Source organism: Tamandua tetradactyla, chromosome 9 (assembly GCF_023851605.1).
Source record: "Tamandua tetradactyla isolate mTamTet1 chromosome 9, mTamTet1.pri, whole genome shotgun sequence".
Taxonomy (NCBI): domain Eukaryota; kingdom Metazoa; phylum Chordata; class Mammalia; order Pilosa; family Myrmecophagidae; genus Tamandua; species Tamandua tetradactyla.
In genome coordinates, this window is record NC_135335.1 from 6,199,916 (window position 1) to 6,219,535 (window position 19,620).

At 55.2% G+C, this 19,620-nt stretch overlaps 1 protein-coding gene across 3 annotated transcripts in view; it reads right to left on the reverse strand.

Annotated features, from left to right (window-relative positions):
- LRP5 (LDL receptor related protein 5) overlaps nt 1-19,620 on the reverse strand; it is a 125,704-nt gene that overhangs the window by 86,430 nt on the left and 19,654 nt on the right. For 2 of the 3 annotated variants that reach the window (XM_077115476.1, XM_077115477.1), the window contains exon 2: nt 7,736-8,132. In XM_077115476.1, the coding sequence (XP_076971591.1) occupies nt 7,736-8,132 (397 nt within the window). The other variant, XM_077115478.1, reaches the window with a different exon arrangement.

Genomic DNA, 19,620 nt, shown 5'->3' on the forward strand with positions numbered 1-19,620 from the left:
GCTGTGAACACTGGTGTGCAAATACCTGTCTCTGCTTTGGTGCTTTTGGAGATACACCGAGGAGTGGGAGAGCTGGTTCATTTGGTGGTTGCATGTTTAACCCCTGGGGGAAGACAGAACCTGGGGCTCCTCTGAGCAGCACCCTCTCCCGCTCCCTTCCACCAGGCAAGAGCCTGGCCTGGCCAATCAGCAAACACCCTAGGCCACGGCCACTGGTTTAGAGACAGGCAGCCTGGAGCCATCACATGGGGAGGGCCTGCCCTGGGGACACTATGTGAGACCCCAGATGGGTGTGCCTGGGGACAGCGCCCCTCTCAGACAGCGTCTCTTCCAGCCGGCCCTCCCCAGTACCACGGCCAGTTCCTTGGCGGCTCCGGCCTCGGGTGTAAGACTTCTCCCCATTTCAGCAATTATGGGCGGACATTAGCCCCATCTGCCTGGGGTGGGGGTGGGGGTGTCTTCTTCCAGCAGGGCAGGGAAAATGATGCACAAGGTACCCTCCCAGGGGAGCTCTGTGGCCACAGGAGCTGCGGGGTCCCAGGGACCACCCCCTCCAGTGACACCCTGCAGGCTTCCCTGGGGTTGCCATTTGAGAGCTGAGCCCGTTGCCTGCCTTCCTAAGGCAGGAGTGTCTGGGCTTCGTACAAAACACAGCCCCCCTCCTCCCTAAGTAGGACATGACTCCCAGGGGTGTGAATCTCCCTGGCAATGTGGGACAGAAATCCCGGGATGAGCCAGGACTCGGCATCAAGGGATTGAGAAAGCCTTCTCGACCAAAAACGGGAAGAGAAATGAGACAAAATAAAGTGTCAGTGGCTGAGAGATTTCAAATAGAGTCGAGAGGTTATCCTGGAGGTTATTCTTATGCATTATATAGAGATCCCCTTTTTAGTTTATGGTGTATTAGAGTGGCAGGAGGGAAGTACCTGAAACTGTTGAGTTGTGTTCTGGTAGCCCTGATTCTTAAAGACTATTGTATAAAAATATAACTGTTACAATGTGACTATGCGACTGTGAAAACCTTGTGTCTGATGCTCCTTTTACCTAGGGTACGGAGAGATGAGTAAAAAGTATGGATAAAAATAAATATATAATAGGAAAGGACAAAGGGTAAAAACTGGGTAGACTGCAATACTAGCGGTCAATGAGGAGGGGTTCCAGCTAGCGGTCAATGAGAAGGAGGGGTAAGAGGATAGAATGTATGAGTTTTTTCTTTTTTCTTTTTATTTCTTTTTCTAGAGTAATACAGATGTTCAAAAATGATCATGGTGATGAACACACAGCTATGTGATGGTATTGTGAGCCACTGATTGTATACCATGTACGGACTGCGAGTCAAGATTTCTCAATAAAAAATTAAAAAAAAAAAAAGCACAGCCCTTCCCCACCTGGGGGTCATCACCAAATCCCCCTCTTCCCAGCCCCGGTGGGACCAGGAGCAGGGAGCTCAGGTCACAGAGGCCGCTGTGCCGAGGGCTCCCTCCCAGCCCCCTACACCTCCTGCGAGGACTCATGGGGTGGGAGGGAATTAGAGACACTGACCTTTCCCGGGCCACACAGGCCAAGCGGCTGCTCCCGGAGCAGAGCCTGGGTTTCCGGTTACAGCCGCAGCCCGGCCACCCCGTGACTCACCCCTTGGCCGGGAGGGCCAGGAGAGGGGTGGGGGGTCTGGGTGACCCCTCCGGGCAGCCCGCTGTGCAGATAGGTGGCTCAGCCCAGGCTCCCACTGCCTCGCCGGGGCCGCCTTGCGTCCTCTGCACGTCTCCCACCCACCCTGCGGCCTGGAAAGAGCCCGGCTCCCCCCACCCCCACCCCCATCCCCCACCCACGCAGCCGAGAGGTATCAGGAAAATAAAACTGCCAGGCGGCCCACGCCAGCCTCCCCCAAACGTGCTGCTGCGGCCGAGGGAAAAAGGTCGGAAAATGTGAAGGATCAGGGCCCTTCGCCTGGAGCATAATTCAAATTCCTTCCCACCCGCCCCCCCACCCCGAGTTTCATAACAGGGCCTGCTGCTTTCCTTAAATGGGGCGCTGGCGGCCGGTCAGTCGGCAGAGGCCCCTGGGCTGGGCCACGTGCTGGCACGGCCTTCAGCACTAGCGTGGGCCCAGCCAAGTCCCACGGAGGAGAGTCCACTTCCGAGGAAAAGCGCTGCGGCGGCGGCTTCGTGCACAGGCCCAGCTGCGGTTGCGGCTGTGTGTTATTTTAGGGAAGGGACATTTTGCATTTTAAAGAGGGGGTTGGGTTTCACCCTGGCTTTAGGGCTCTGTGTCGGGCTGGGCCAGGCCGGGCACTCCCCGGAGCCCCCTCTGCCAACCACGCGGGCACCCTGGCCGGGGAGTGTGACGCGTCCTGCCCGCCCCCTACCTGGTCCCCTGCACCTGGCCACCTGCGCTGCTGAAACAGCCTCGAGGGGGGTCCCTGGAGCCTGGGAGCCTCCTTCTCCGAAAGTTCTCAGCCACTCGCACACCTCAGGGACACTCAGACTGAGTTACTTAATTCCTGATAATGGCTGGGGCAGGGACTATCTTGTCCGAAGGGGACAGAGTCACAGAAGGGACACGGGACACAGATGGATTCATGTGGGGCTGGGGGGGGTGTGGAAGGCAAAGTCGCTTCTGCAGCCTTGTGCCTCTGGCCAGGATGGAAGTCAAAACCCTGCTGCTCTGCAGACCTGCTCCCAGGACTGGGCTCCCGCCTGCGCCCCCCCGTGCCACCCGGCAAGTCAATGGTCAGCGCAAGGGTGGGTGCTACCCTCCAGTTTCGAGGGACCAGCCTGGGGTTCTCCCCTCCTGGGCAAGGTGGGGCCTAAGGCAGGCAGGAGGAATGGCAAGCCTCGACCTCATCCGCAGTGGCATTTGGAGACCAGGGCCGAGCGCTATCCCTTTCATTCATGTGATGACGGGTCACTGGCTCAGCCCCTCATCCATCACACACATGCTCAGGGTGGGGGGACAGAGGGGGCTGCAGAGGCAGAAGCCCTGCTCAGGACACCAATACCAAAGGCAGGGCACTGGCCTGGGGGGACGCGGTGAGGATGAGCTGAGGCAGGGGTCCTGGTGACAGAGCCTGGGGCAAAAGTTAGAGGCGAGAGTTTAAAGGAACTATTTTGAACATTTAATAAGAACAGCTGGGAAGAACGGGAGGCTGTGGCCACTCCCAGCTTTGGTGCAAGCAGAGCCAGCCTGGTGAGAGGTGACGGGAAGACATGGCAACAGCACGCCAAGCCCATCCCGATCAGGGCGGAAAAGGTCACGGGGAAACCGTGCCCAGGTGCAGCTAACGGACTGTGGAGGGGGTGTTTAATAAAAGAATACCAGGTGGGTCACAGTGGCTCAGCAGGCAGAGTTCTCACCTGCCATGCAGGAGACCCGGGTTCCATTTCCAGTACGTGCCCATGCAAAAAAAAAAAAAAAAAAAAACACCTAACACACTGCAGGGAACATTCCAGTGCTTTCTGCATGGCATGTGCTATTATCACATCCCTCTACCGTCAGGGAAACTGAGGCACAGGGCAGCACTGCACCTTCCTCACCTCCTCTTTCTCTTCCAATCCACACACCAAGTGGCAGCACATCCAGTTGGTACTTACTACCTTCTAAACAGATCCCAAATCTGATCCCTCCTCAGTCTCCACGCCGCCAGCTCCCTGGTCCGTGCTGCCAGGATCACAGGGATTGCCACCTAACAAGCCTTCCCACCCTACCCCAAGAGCGCACCTTGATACGGCAGCCAGAGGGATGCCCTTAAAGCATGAGCCAGACCATCCAACCTCAGGGCCTTTGCACTGGCTGTCTCCTGTTCTGGAATACCTTCTTCCCATCTGCCTGGGCTGGGCCTGCAACCAGGAACCTCATCTCGCCTGCCTGCCCTCCAGCCTGGCTTGGCTTTATTCCCCCCCCCCGATGGCACTCTTCTCTCTCAGACAAACTCTCTGCCCACCCCCTCTTCAGTGTTCCAGCTTCTCCCAGGACACTTGTCCCTGAGGGCAGAGACCCGGCCATACCTCCTATATCTAAAGTGGAAACAGCACACAGTAGTTGCTCATAAATACTTGTCAAATGTCCAGCAGAGGTGATGTAGCGTGCAGTGACCAGTCCCAGGGATTGGGGAGGGAGGGCCATAAGGACAAGCGGGACGGACCGTATGCTCCACCCAGGCTATGGGCCTCCAGCTGCAGACCTGCCAGCCTGCGGCTCTTCTTGACCTCTGCCACCAATGGGTAGACGCACCTCTCCACAAGGGGGCTGCTGACCCCAGCCATCCTCTCCAGGGGAGTGGGGCAGCACATTCAGAGGCTCCCAAGACACTGAGATGAGGGGAGGAGCCTGACAAGGGAATGCCCAGCAGTGCATCCTGGCCACAGCAGCTCAGCTGCTCCAAGGGGGTGACAGGGCCCTCCAGAGAAGACGGCTGCCTGGCAAGGTACCCCAGAGGTGGGGGCAGGGTAGAAGTCAGGCGGTAGGGCCCTGGGCTGGGCTGGCCTGACCCAAACAGGCCTTTGGGCCACACATATCACCCAACCCCACCCCTCATGTGGGTGCATGGACAGACATACTCACATGCACACAACCCGTCCCCAGTGTGTGTGCAGAAACACTCACACAATCCCACGCAAACACACACATGCACACAATCCCACCTCCCATGTGTACACACATACACACACACACACTCAAATGCACATAACCCCAACCCCGGTGTGAATGCACAGATACACACACACAATCCCACAGGTACGCAGATGCACACACACACAACCCACCCCACCCCACCCCCAACACGCACCTACACACACACACACACACAATCTCACCCCACAGACTCACACTCACGTGCACGCACAATCCCATGTCCAGTGTGTGTGCAGACACACACAACCCCATTCAAACACACACACTCACATGCACACAATTCCACCTCCAGCATGTGTGCAGACACACCCACACAATCCCACCCCATAGATTCACACACTCACATGCACACACAATCCCATGCCCAGTGTGTATACACAAATTCACATACACACAGCCCACCTGCCCCCAATGAATGCCTGCACACACACACACAATCCTGCACACTCACATGCATACAACCACGCACCCTTCCATTTCCACACTCAGTCACTCTGCCACACTCGGATGCTGCATGGGGTGAAGCAGTGAGCACCCTGGTCAACCTGCAGCCCCGGTGCCCTCCTCACCTTGCCAGTTCCTCGAGCTACGCGAGCACTTGCCTTGGCTCCCAGACCAGGCCTCACCTCCCTGCCTCAGACCTAGTCCCCCGAAGGCCACCGCAGCCTGAGCCACTGTCCCACCAGCACTGCCACCCCCCAGGCATGCATCCTGGGGCACCTGCACGCGGTCAGGGCACACAGCCCTACGGCTTGGCTTCTGCTGCACCCGACTGACAGACACCATTGGGTCGCCAGGGCACTGCCAGGGTCCACAGAGACTGCAGGTAGCAGGGACTGGACCTCGGGGGGCCCCACTCCTACTTTCCGAGCTCGCTGCTGAGACAGGCAATGGAATGGCTTCCTGGGGCCCCCAGACCTCAGGCAAGAAGTTTGGACACAGCAAAGCTGCAAGCACAGGCTCCCAACTGAGTTCAAACCCCATCTCGGGAATTTTCTAGCTTAGAAGATTCCGGCAGGTTGCATAAATGCCCTGCCCTCACTCTCATCTGAAAGGGGAGATGCTGGTACCTCCCATGGAGTTGTCAGGGCCACTAAATGAACGAGCATGTGAACTGCTTTCAACAAAGCCAGAGGCAAAAAGAAAAGAGGGGGAAGGCTAAGTATTGTGTTTCTGTTCAAGACGTCTGACAGCTGTTTCCGACAACCAAACCATAGAACTGGCCAAGGTGCAGCACAGATAAGAGGGCACCATCTTCCACCATCACACACAGGCAGCAAGAGCAGGGACAGGAGTGGGGGGACGGCAGGGCAGCTGAGCAAACAGTTCCCCTGCTCAGAAAAGCCTGGAAGGAGCTCCCCGGCTCACCGGTGGAGCTCAGCTACTTCCCTACCTGGAAATCCCGGTCACCAATTCCATGCACACAATCTTAGGTCTACCGCCGCTCTTACACCTGCCTGTAACTCATAGCCAGGCCTGGAACCTTCCAGGGCCAAGGAGCTCAGCTAGACCAGGAAGCAGAGGGGAGCCAGGAGCTGCACACCGAGCAAACTAAAACCCAATCCCCTTATTTTGAACTCCACCAGCAAACTCAGCCTCCAGACCAGAAATGTTGCTTTTTCAACACGTTTTCTGCCGATGCAGTCATAAAGTGGGTGTCAGGTACACATTTCCACCTGTTAGAGAATCAGCTAGGGCACCCCTCACATACCATAATGGCATTTAATGACTCAACTCCACAGATGACCATGTCAAATGCCCAGGACATGGCAAGTTTGAAAAGAAGCTGAACAGCAGTTCCCAAAAAAAGTCAAATATGAATGATCATATGTGCCAGTTTGAATCTGTGTGTACTCCAGAAAAGCCATGTCCTTGAATTCTCATTCCATAGCACTGGGTGGGAATTTGATGAGATTATCTCCCACAGAGATGTGACTTGCCTGGTTGTGGGTGTTAACCTTTGATTAGAGGGAGAGGTGACTCCACCCATTCCGGACGGGTCAATTAGTTTACTGGAATCCTTTAAAGGAGGAAGCATTTTGTAGAGTCCCTTTTCGAGCCACAAGAGAACCACGAGAGCCCACACAGCCAGGGACCTTGGAGATGAAAAAGGAAAACACCCCTGGGGAAGCTTCATGAAGTAAAAGGCCTGGAGAGAAAGCTAGGAGATGTCAACATGTTCACCGTGTGCCTGTCCAGTTAAGAGAGAAACCCTGAACTTCATCGGCCTTTCTTGAGTGAAGGTAACCTCTTACTGGTACCTTAATTTGGATGTTCTTATAAACTTGCTTTAACTGGGACATTCTCATGGCCTTAGAACTATAAATTTGCAACTTATTAAATTCCCCTTTTTAAAAGCCGTTACATTTCTGGTATATTGCATTCCAACAGCTAGCAACTAGAACATCCTATGACCCAGAAATTCCACACCGAGATATTTCCCAAAGAGACTGAAAACGGGCACTCAAGCAGACACGTGAACACACATGCTCACGGTAGCATTATGTACAACAGCGGAAAGATCAAAACGGCTGGTTGACAGAAGAATGGATAATCAAAACGTGGTGTATCCACGCCATGGAATATTACTCAGCGGTAAAAAGGAAAGTAGTTCTGACGCATGTCACAATATGGATAGAGCCTGAAGATATCCTGCAGAGTGAAAGCGGCCAGACACAAAGGGACAGACGCTGTGTGATGCCACTTATATGAAATACCTATAATAGGCAAACTCAGAAACAGAAAGTAAATTAACGGCTGTCAGGGGCTGGGACGATACCCTATGGGTACAGAGCATCTGTCAGCGGTGACGGAAAGTTTTGGTGGTGGACGGAGGTGATGGTCACACAACACTGGACGTACCCGTGAAGGTGGTTAAAATGACAAATTTTCACGTTACATGTATATTCCCACCATTTCTAAAAAAATAAAAATCCCACCTCTCAAGGAAAAATAACACACAGCCACAAATTCTGAAAGGTGGATTCATTTTTAAGATTGCCGTGTTTTCTCTGAAGAAGGACCCGGAGTTCAACTGAATTCCAGAGGGATGCGTGGCCCCAGCCCCGACCCCAGGGAGCAGAGGGGACGCGGCCGGCTTTACCCGTGAGCTGGGTCCAGGGCGATGGCCCTGGGCTGGTCAAGGTCCTGCCAGAAAAGGACCTTGCGGGACGTGCCGTTGAGGTTGGCCACCTCGACGCGGTTGGTCTCCGAGTCCGTCCAGTAGAGCTTCTTGGCCACCCAGTCGCAGGCCAGGCCGTCGGGCGACACCAGGCCGGACACGAGCACGCTCTGCGCTGCGGCATCCGTCTGGTTCAGGAAGGTCCGCTTGATGGCCTCCTCGCTCACGTCCGTCCAGTACACGGCGCCCCCGGAGAACTGGAAATCCACCGCGGCCGCGTCCTCCAGCCCGCTCGCCACGACGGTGGACTCCAGCTTGACCCCGCCGGCATCCACCAGCCGCACGTCCCGGCGGTTGGCGAAGAGCAGGAGCGGCGAGGCTGCGGGGGCAGAAGGGACAGCGTGAGCAGCCTGGTGGACGCTCCCAGCCACCCCCGGCCTGGCAGGCCCCAGGTGCGCCCCACGCAGCAGACAGTGTCATTCATTGCTTCCGAAACCACTGACGCTCTCCAGGTGAGCGGAGGCAGGCAGCTCTTCCCGCCATGCCTACACCTGCACCCCGGCCCCACGGGACCCTGACGGCAGCCGTGGTTCCATTCACCGTACCAGGGAGAAGGGAGAGCACAGCCCTGGCTATGCTGCCCAGCTGAGGCCTGGCAAAGGGGCCAGCCCAGGCTGGACACAGCTTTGAAATTCCCTGACAACCCCCTGACCAGGGTCTGTGCTCAGGCCCCTTCCTGGGACTGTGGCCTCGGTGTCCCACCCACTTCTGCATCCCGTCTCTCCTCTGCCCTGATCCCAGCTGGCCCGGTGAGTAACGGTCGTAAAGGGGCTCCCTGGAATGCTACTCCCCAGCTCAAACACCTTCCATAGCTCCCTAGGCCACCTGGAACAAGGTCAGGTGCCCTGGCCCCAGGCCTCTCGCCTCGCCCACTCTCCCATCCCAGCCCCAACTGCTCCACCCTGAACACATGTCCCTCCCTGTCCCCTTCTCCCCTCAGACTCTTAATCTCTACAGGTGCCCCCACCCCACAGACAAGCAGAGGTCTCGTCCCCGCAATGCACAGAATGAAAGCCCGGAGGGGCCTGGAGACCTGGTCCAATGAGATGTGCCCCATACACATGCACACACCCTGGAGAAATCCGGAAGCCCTGGGAGGTGTGAAGGGCGGGGTTGGGGGTCTGTCAAGGCCCAGGCAGACCCTCTGGAGTTGGAAGTCCCAGACCCAGACCCAGGGGCCACCAGTGTGCCGTCCAGCAGAGCGTCCTGCCTCGGCTCGGACACGCTCTGCCTGCGCTTCGGCCACAGTCCACACCCACGCTGGCCGCACTGGCCACAAACACCCGCAAAACCACCTAGCAGCGGCTGCTGTTGGCTCACGGGACCCCACTGGGGTCTCCTGCAAACACAGGGGTCTGGCCAACCCTGCTGCCCATCGAGATGTTTCACTGGAAACAGAAATCAAAACAATTTTGCTCCAGCACCGAAAACCACCCAACAGAATCTAAAGTCGGGCGGGTGACTTCCCTCCAGCAGGGGAGGGGCTCGTAGGCTTCATGTGGCCACCGTGGGTCCCCCAAAATGAATGTTCAAGTCCTTTCCCCCGGTCCTGTGAATGGGGCCTTATGTGGAAATGGGGTCTCTGACGATGCAACGAGTTAACCTGAGGGCAAACAAGATCCAACATGACTGGCGTCCTTAGAAGAAGGGGAGAATTAAACACAGACAGACAGACACAGAGAGGAAAAGGCTACGTGGACACAAAAGCCGATACAGGAGTGATGTGGCCATAAGCCAAGGACACCAAGCACGGCAAGCAAATGCCAGAGGCTGCAAGTGGCAAGGAGGGACCCTCCCTCCCCTACACGTGCCAGAGGCGTGGGACTTCAGACTTCTGGCCCCCTGGGAAGTGAGGATACACTTCTGTTTTTAAGCACCCCCCAGCCTGTGGAACTTCGTTACGGCAGCCTCGGGAGATTGTAACCGAGAAATTAAGATTTAACAAATAACTATGACCACTGAACCGTTATACAGACGCCGTTTCCTTGCTTTTCTAGAATACTGCGGAACAGCCAAAAGGAAATACCTGAAATGACTGAAACTCGCTGAACTGCAAATTGTAAAAAGCTCTCGCCCCATGTGTACCCCTTTATTCTGTTTTAAAACGTTAGAGACTTATGATCACAAAGACAACCCCCTAATGTTAACAAAGGAACCTGAGCCAGCCCAGATCTGTCCACTGATACAGTGAAGTTACTTACTATAAAGGTTGTTCCAGCTTAGTTGCAGCTCGGCTCTGCTCCTTGATATTCATAGATTGTAGTTGCTGAGACCTGTTATTGCAAGGTAACTACTCCAGCTCCCCTTGTTTGGATCCCTAAAAACCCTAGACTCTAGGAGACAGATTTTGGGCCCCTAGACCCTATCTGTTCTGCCTGCTTCCAGCTGTGACAACTCTCTCCCCTCGACGCCCGGATGTCACAGATTGCTGCCACGTGCATCAGGCAGAGAGCCCAGTTCAGTCGCTATCAAGACCACGGCAATGGCTATGGGGCTGGGGCGCAGCTGCCCGAGCAGCCCCCACCTCAATCCTGACCCTCTCCTCCCCCCCGTGATCTCCTCGGGGGTCCGCCCCCACTGCCACTGACCAGGTCCTCCAGGCCCTACAGTGGGAAAGGGCCCTGGAAAAGTCAGACCCAGCCGGGTTGGGCATCCTAACTCTCCCAGGAGAGGGCCCTGCACAGAGCCACTTGTCCCCTAGCCTCATGCCTTCCAAGCCCCAAGCAGGTCTGTGAGATGACCAGCATCGAGAGGTAGACAGCTCTTTGCAGCTCCAAGGGGTACACCCCGCCCAGGTCCTACACCTTGGGGTCCTGGGCCTCGTCATCCCCAAGGGAAGGGGGGAGGCCTAGAAGGAGCCCACAAGGTCAAGTCCATTTCCTGGGGGGGGGGGGGGGGGGGGCCAGGCCTCAGTGCCTGAGCACAACCCTCGTGTGCTGTGTACATGCGTGTATCGGTTTGTAAAAAGGCACTGCCTTGCTGAGCAGTTAACACCAATAAAAAGGCGTTAACATTAAAAATGGCAGAAAAAAGGTCCCCTCCCAGTGGCTTGCAGGCGTTCCCCGCCCCCCTCGACAGGCCAAGAGTCCCAGGGGACCATGCCCACCAGCCTCTGCCCACACCCCACCCCAGCCCAGAAGGGGTCACAGCTTCAAGGCAGCAAGAGGCCCTGCCCCGGGAGGCTGAGAAGTTGGGGGGGGGGTTCCCAAAAGGGCCTAGGTCCCCCCACAGGCCACAGATTCTGCTCCATGGAAGGGGCGCAGATTCTAATGCCCAGTGGGGAGCGGTGCCCAGGTCTAGAAGGTGCCAGCATCAGGGAGGGTGCGACCTGTCAGAACAGAGGAGAACGAGAGAACTGGTAAGATGGGGGGAGGGGAAGAGTGGGCTGTGGGCTCCAGAGGGTCCTCCGTGCCACGGGCAGGGCTAAGCAGACAACGGTACCCATGGCCGCCTGGCACGGAGCCTCCACTAATCCCGTCTCACTCACGAGGTCCAGGTGTCTGGCTGCCTACGGCAAGGTACCCAGCCTGTCCCTGCCCATGCAGCAAAACTGCACTCTCCTGGGCACATGGGTTCCAAATTCTTAACCTTTTGAGGGTCACAACGGCCCCAGGGAAGCAGACCCTCTGCCCAGAAACACACGCACGCACACTCAGGCACACACACGTAGACACATACACCCGTGCACACACGCAATGCTGTCGGGAAGGTCCCCACGTCCCGCCTGCCAGCTCCAGCCCAAGGACGCAGAGCTTTCTCCCCTCCATGGGCTCCCGGGGCTGGCGAGATGGGACTGTCTCAGGGACAGCAGGCTCCACAGGTGTGGCCCAGGTGACTGGGACTGGGGGGCAGGGAGGGGAGCACAGGTACAGCTCCTGGAAGCTGCTCCAGGCACAAAAATCCCTCCCTCCCTCTGTTCTTTCTCCCCAAACTGGAAAGACGGCATTTTCCACCACTTTTCACTCTCGGCAGTTCAGGTGCACCCTTCAAAGGCCGGAGACGGAGGTGATTTTTAATTTCCTGTGCTTTTCCTGAACTGAGCCTCTGGGACAGCTGTCCTGGAGAGCCAGGGGCGGAGAGCGGGCAGCCTTCCGAGGAGGCCTGGCAGGCGGTTCTTTCCAGGAGGAGCCGCTCCCACTTCTAAAGCATCTAGAAACAGCTACACACTCAACCCCTTTTTATTAAGAGGAACCCGCATCACTCTCCCGGTGGGCCCCGGTGGCAAGTCGGGTGAGAACTGGGCCTGGGTGGCTTCCCCACCCTTGCCCATGGGCATAGGAGACACCTAAGCCTGACCCTACCCCACAGAGGCCCTGGGGACCCTGGCTCAGGCCAACAGCCCCCTCCTCTCCCGAAGACGGGAGAACCTAGGACTGGGTGGAGTTAGGGAAACAGGACCAAATGGGAAGAAAAGAAGCGAACAGAGGAGAAATATGCAGAAAAGAAGCCTGGAGAAGCCCAGGCAAGAGCTGGCCAGGCAGGAGACACAGCCAAGAGTCCACTGGCTCAGCAGAGACTCATCTAGAACATACTAGCACTGTCTCAGTGCCAGGACCGCCCTTGTAGGCCCATACTCCAGAGGGGGAACAGACAACAGGCAAGTCACATGCAAATGAAGACATCTCAGTGCGTGAGAACACAAACCAGAGAGGAAACAGGATGGACACAGGTGCTGCCACTTAAAATTAGATGGTCAGGGCAGGTCTCCTTGAGAAGACGCCATCTGGGCAGAGTTGAATGGAATGAGAGAGGGAACTGTGTGCATCTCCAAGGGAAGGGCATCCCCAGCAGAGGGAACAGCATGTGCTAAGGTCCTGTGGCATGTGCAAGGGGGCAAGTAGTAGAAGCTGGGCCAAATGCTCCTTACCCCTGACTCCCACTCAGGGCCCCTGGACTGTCTCACTGAAGCTCAGAAGCTCCCTGCAGGTCAGGAGATACGGCTGCACATTTCCCAGGTGAGGAGACTCAGCTTCCAGAAAAGGAAACTGACCTGCCTGAGGTCACTCCATCCAGGAGATGGCCTGTGCAACTCTGGCCTGAGCTTTAGGGCAGAGAGAAGAAAGAATGTCAGAAGGAGAGGGCAGCAGGGGATGGCAGGTGACAGGAGATGGCCCAGTAGGGGCAGAGCTGGGAAGGAGCACGGGAGACCCTTCCACAAGCTGCAGCAAGCAGCTGAGGTGGCACACTGGAGCCTCCCGGGGATGGCAGAGGGGCTGAGAGCTGGAGCTGCGGCCCTACCACCAGCATGCCCCAGGAGCCACGTGAGGCCACGGGGCCAAATAAACAGTCATTGGGTGGTCACAGACATGGGAACAAGCCCTTTTGGAAACACGGAAGCAAGTGGTGTCAAGGAGCATAAAAAATGTTAGAGGCTTCTCATCCAGCGTTCGTGTTCTCAGGAATTTACCCCAAGAAACCCCAAAGAGAGGGAAAGGTCTAGTCACCATACTTGCCACGGCTTTACTTGTAATGGCAAAGCATAAAAAAAATACCATGTGTTCAACACTGCGGGTAACAAGAGTGAAGTTCATTCTCCCAGGGGAACAGGTGTACCCAGCAATGTAATACGTGAGACACTGATTGTGGGACCCCAGAAAGTGTCAGGCACAAACACAACCCTGGCACAAACACAACCCTGGTTTGTTCTAGAACTGCAGCTTTGAGAGTGCTAGGTGAAGACAAAGGTTGACAGAGGGGCTGGGCAAAGGAAAGGTGGCCTGTTGGGTTGACAGGCTGCTGACAAATCTTTTAAAAATGTTTCATCCATGGGTATCCCACGGGTGGTACTGTGAAATTCTTTGTGCAATTATTTTCTCCAGGTCGAGGTCACAAGCACAAACAAGGGGACCGGCCCTCAGAGCGAGAAGTTGGGAAAAGGGTCAGGGAGGCCCTGCTCAGAGTCCAGAGGGGTGGGGTCGGTGGCGGGGGTGGGGTCGGTGGCGGGGGTGGGGGCAAGTCCCTCCCCATCTCTGACCTCCATGCTCTGCTGGGAGACAGGGGTGATCACAGCCCCATCCGTCGGCAATGTGGGGGCCACCTCCCTCGCAAAACAGGCCCTTTGTGCACAGGGGCAGCTCAGGAGCCGGCACATTAAAACATGCAATAAATGCCAGTCTGGGTGGTAAGGGCACTTTTCTTTAAGGGGACGCGTCCCCCAGCTCTGCAGAGGACAGCAGCACGCTGGGACCTCACCCGGGCTGGTCCTCAGCTGTAGGACTCGGGCTGAGATTTTCTCTCCTCTCTTAGCCTTGGTTTCCTGCCCTATAAAGCCAAGAGTGACACCTCGGGGACAGCCCACAACCTCCTGTGGGTTCTCCTACCCTCCCTGCCGAAGGGGTGGCGATGGACAATTCCGTTCCATTTCTAGTTTGGGTTCACGTCAGATGCCCCCCGAGACACATGGCCAATCGGTATGAGAGAAAGGGCCAGCTCTCTGACGTCCGGCCAGCAGTACCGGGATTTATTATTAATTTACAGTTTCTACTGCAGCAGAATCAGGAGTTTGGAAACCCAAGAGCCAACAATCCCATTTTAACCCATGTAAGCAAATCCGATATTTATATATAGAATTCATAACAGATGTCTGGGCTCCCTTTCGGAGAGCCTCTATTTTACACTGTTTACATGGTTACACTAAACAAACCCAATTCGAGGTAACCCAATCCTTTGCTACTACACCAAAATAAGCAGCACTTTTAGTGCATGCCTTATTTACATTCACCAAGCATTACACTGGGCGCCCAGCCGCCAGGTCCCAGCCTGAGCGCAGGACAGGGATGTTATTAATTGGCCACGATCCTCTGTCCAGCACCAGCCCTAAGGGAAAGCCAAGAAATGCAGGAAAATGCAGTGTCTGCCTCCAAGGAGCTTATAATTTAGTTGAGCAAGACCTACACCCATACAAACATGCACAAACACACAATTAAACAACTACCTAAACAAGAGGAAAAGGAAAAGCCTGAGGCAGACTGAGAGCTAGGGACAGGAGTGCCTGGAGGAGGAGGCTGAGCGGTGGGTGAGCCGGGAAGGCTTCCTGGAGGAGGGGAGACCAAAGCCTTGAAGGACAAACACAATGTGGCAAGTGCTGTGCGTGCTTAGCACGCAGCTCAGGTTGAGTCATTCCGCTGGTGACAGGTCACAAGCAACTTCCTGACCCCCGACGGGGCTCTGGCTGCCTTCCAACTTAAGCTTCTCAAACAGGGTCTTCACACTATGAGCCTCCTCGTTGTACTCCCCTTACTCCCCACCTCTGCCAGGTGCCTCACTTCCAGGTAAGCCTGGGTCTCCTTCTGGTGGCCTCTTCCGTCCTCTCAGCCAATCTCCCAGCCTCGTGCCAGCACCAGCACCACAGTGCCGAAAGGAGCACGGCTTCCAAACTGGCCCTAAGGGCCCCCACCCCTCGTTCACCTGCTCCTGAGACTGCCTGACTCTTCAGGATGCATCGCCCCCCCTTTGTGCATTTTCAAATCAGCTTCCCAAATTCCACAAAATCCTCTGTGGTGGTGGTGGGCGGGGGAGGGTTTATGGCTTCTATTTTAAGGTTGCTACAACAGGGAAACAGCAAAATTGTCATCGCTAAGGCAGGTGGGACAGACACACACACCGCGACGCTTATCGAAGCGGACTGCCACTCGGCTTGTAGAGGCAGAAGCTCGGTCTTCACGGTCCGTTAGGCTGTGACGCAGCCGTAGCACAGAAGCCACGAGCAGCTCGAAAGAACACCCTGGAAGGACAGTGATGACCTCATCCAGGACTCTGTTGTGAGTGAATGTGTCATCACGGCATGCCCAGATACATTTCTTATATTAAATAAGTAAGGACGCGCAGAGGCACCAGTGTCTGTTCTACTGCGCGGGCTGAGATCCAACACTTGCATGAACTATCACGTTCAGATGCTCCCAGGTGCACGCGAAGTGGGGGGAGCCCCTTGGCTCCAGCGTCCGTTTGATATGCCCCCTCGTGCTTTGAGCACGTCTTTACTTTCTGGCCCAAGGTATCCCAGCCCTGGGCTCGGCCTTTTCTCTGAGGAGCTAAGGGCCCTCCAAGTGGAGAGTGATATTTAGAAAGCACTATTGGGCTCTGGGAGTCTTCACTGCTCCTGGGGTGCTGCTGCCTCTTAGGCTCTCTCAGCAGAAGAGCCAGGAAATACAGGCCTGACTATATGGACCCTTTTACGCATACACACATCTAAACTTCTATATCGAGTTCTGCCTGGGTGTGTGCACGTGTGCACGGTGAAAATCCAGGAATGTGGCAGTATCGCAATGCCCACCTGACACCGCTGGGCCTTTCTAGTCTTTTCCCCTCACAGGTCCGTAAGGACCATCTCCAAAGTATGAAACCTGGCTTTCGTTATCCTCAACACTCAGACATTTTTGCTCCATGTAACCCACCCACCCACCCACCCATGATAGTCATCCTCTTCCTGGTCTTTCGGTAAAGTTTTCCCATTTTTTGCATACCATGTCTTGCGTGCCACTTCTTAGACTCTAATAATTTTATATAAAACTTGAACCATGATATCCTCTGCAATAAAACTAGCATGACTGTAACAAATAGAGGCTGCAAAATCCCCACAGATTTTTAAGATAGAAGATGAAACTTCAAGGACACTTGGGTGGGGGGTGGAGGGTGGGGGCTGTTAAAGGCCAAGTGGCAGTCTCTCCGTCCATAGAAAGTTCTATTTTCCCTTTTAAAGGAAGTGTTTGAAAAGCACCGATTTGGCTGCAACGATGAAGGAGAAATCTGGGCAGGCCCCAAAAGTGCAGGTGAGAGGGTCTCCCCAGTTCAGCAAAGTTCTGTCCCTCCTTTCAGAGTCCAAGTGCAAAGACTAAGAACCAAACACTCCTCGGCCAAGAACTGAATTCAGCAATCACTAAAAAGCCAAAAATATTAATTTTTGTATCATCAACAGCATTGTCAGCCAAATCATGCCTCAGCTTCTCACAGAATATTCCTTAATATATAAAAAATATGAAACACCTCAACTCGTTTGCATCTCAGCAGTGCGTTACCTGAAGCCAACAACCAGCCCCCATCCTGTGTCCTTGTCCCAGGCGCCCAGCTCAGCAGCTGTGCCTCTCTCGGGCACCTTTAAGCAAAAGTGACAGCCATAATTCTAGCAACAGAATTGCATGTCGTAACAGACTTTTACCCAACTGAGACACGCTCAACTTAGCGACACAATTCTGCAGTTGTCTAGAGATGGCAAATGGAAGACTTGACATTTGCAACGACAATATCATCTTAGGTTTCCTTTAACTGGACAGATGTCCTGCCTTTTATGGAAAGCTCATCAAGCTCAAGGTTGTGGACTCACAAAGACTGATAACATCTCCCAATGCCTCAGGAATGAGGCTCCTCTTACCTCTCTGGCACCTGAACCATCTATAACCCCCCAAAGATTAGCATCCATCCCTCCATCTATCCCTCCATCCGCCGCGGGAACCACTGAACCAGAGCACACCCCCAAATGCCTCTCATGGCCCCCAAAGCTCCTCTACGTGGAACCCCACTCCCAGCAGAGGAGACCCCACTCTTCTCCACCCCCAGGGAAACCTGCCCTCATCTCTACACCTGGCCTAGTGCCACCTGACCTTCAAGACCCAGGTGAAAGGTGACATCCTGCAGGGGCCTGCCCAGCCAGCCCCAGCCTGCACCTGCCTCCTCAGGACCAGGGGGTCCCATGCAGAGTGGGCCCCATCCTCCAAGTCTGGCCCACACTGCAGGCTTTCTGGCAGAGGGGACCCTCTTCCGCCCTTCTGATTCACAGTGAGAGCCACCCATATTTGCCTAACAATAATGAATAAATTATCCCATGTCTTGCATATGCAGCCAGGCCTGGCATGCAACCACAGCCTGCTCTGAAGGACCACGGGTCATCTTCTCCGTGATGAAGAGCTCACTACCACAAGAATGGGGAACAGACAAAACTACTCCTGGGTGCAGATCGCAACTGAGGTGACTTCTGGGGCAGGGGAGGCTGGGATGACTGGGAAGCAGCACCAGGAAACTTCCGAAACTACAAGTTCTCCTCTCGACCTGGGCTCACACAGTAAGCTGCACCCCCAAGGCCTGTGCATGTTGCTGGCTGCAGAAAAAGGCTGCACTCTGCTCTGCACAGCTGAGTAGGATGGCTCCTCCTCACTTCCTTGAGCCTGGGCACACCAGGCTACGCTCACACTTGCATACACACTCTCACACACACTTGCATTCTCATGCACTCACATACTCACTTGCATACTTAGTTGCACACCCATGCTCTCATGCACACTTGTGCACATGCACACCTGCATACTCACATACACTCATGTTTACACACTTGTGTGCACACATTCATACATGTATTCACACAGATATTCACACACACTCCTACACTCACAATCATGCACTTTAACATTAACATTCACCCACTCACTGGCACACATACACACACCTACACACATTCACCCAAGTTCACACACTCACACAAACACCCTCACACATACAAACTCTTTCACCCTTGTGCTTTCACACCTGCACACATTCACATTCACACACCCACAATCTAACAATACATAAACACTGACGCACACACTCTCGATCACACTCACCCACAGCTCTGTAGGAAGGCAGTAATTAACTCAGTCCAGGCAAACTTCCGGAGCAGGGGCCACATTTCAAAGGTCAGGGAAGCAGGCGGACAGGAAATCACAGGGACAGGTTGGGAGGTGGAGCTGGAAATGAGAAATCACTTGCAAAAGATAAAAAGACAATGGCGGCACTTGCTCCAGACATCTCTCAGCACAGAGGAACGGCCCAGGATCCCTGGTCTTTCTTAAACGGGGAGGTGGGCTAGAGGGTCCCCCATTCCCATGGCCTTGGCCCCTAGGGGCCAGCACGGTCTTGGAGCGGGCAGGAAGAGGCGACCCCCGCCCCCCAGGCAAGGACGGGGCGCTCCGAGGAACCATTCAACAGCACTGAGGGGGACCAGCAGAGACCCTGGCCTGGGGTCAGTCGAGGCAGCCCCCGCCCTCCCCTGGAGTGGCCGGGTCCACTTCCCCTCACAGGGGGGCTTCTGTGCCTCTAATTCCCACCCAGCAGAGGTCACCCCAGCCCAGACCCCCCCAGCGAGGACCACCAGATGGTCACCAGGCCCCCAATGGAAGCCACTTTACCCCAGCACCAGACCCCATGGGGGGCAGGCCCCAGAGGGACAGGGGAGAGGAAGACACGAGCACCCATTGCCCACTCAGCAACCTCTCCCTTAACCCAATTTACCCTCCGAATCATCCCAGGGTAGAGGGACGGGGTCATCTTTTATTTTATTTTATTTTTTTTATTTTAGTGATAAGAAATCCAAAATTCAGGCAGGTTGAGCAACTCACTGAAGCCATGCAGCAAAGAACTGGCAGGAGCCAGACTACCTCCCTCGGCTGTCCCTTTTCCACCGCCACCTCTCACTCTGCAGACATCGCCCAAAAGACTCCGGACTCACAAAACCAATGCTCTCTCCAAAAAAGTGACAAGAGATTCCTGGAAGAATGCAGAAGTCGGCAAGTCTCACCAAATCTCTTCACAAAGAGAGCGCCCGGGAGCTTACTTGGACTTGAGCTGGGCCATTCCACACACCTTGCAGAGAAAGAGGATACCACAGCCCTGGGGTGACAACTCTGGCGGAGCCACCCTGAAGCCAGGGAGTCACTCAAGAAGTGTCGGTTTAGACTTGATCCAGCTCAGCACCCCTCATCAACAACACACCCTCTCCTCCCAACAGGTAAAGGATGCTCAGTTAGAGGAAAACGTAGCCCGGAACATAATTACCATTT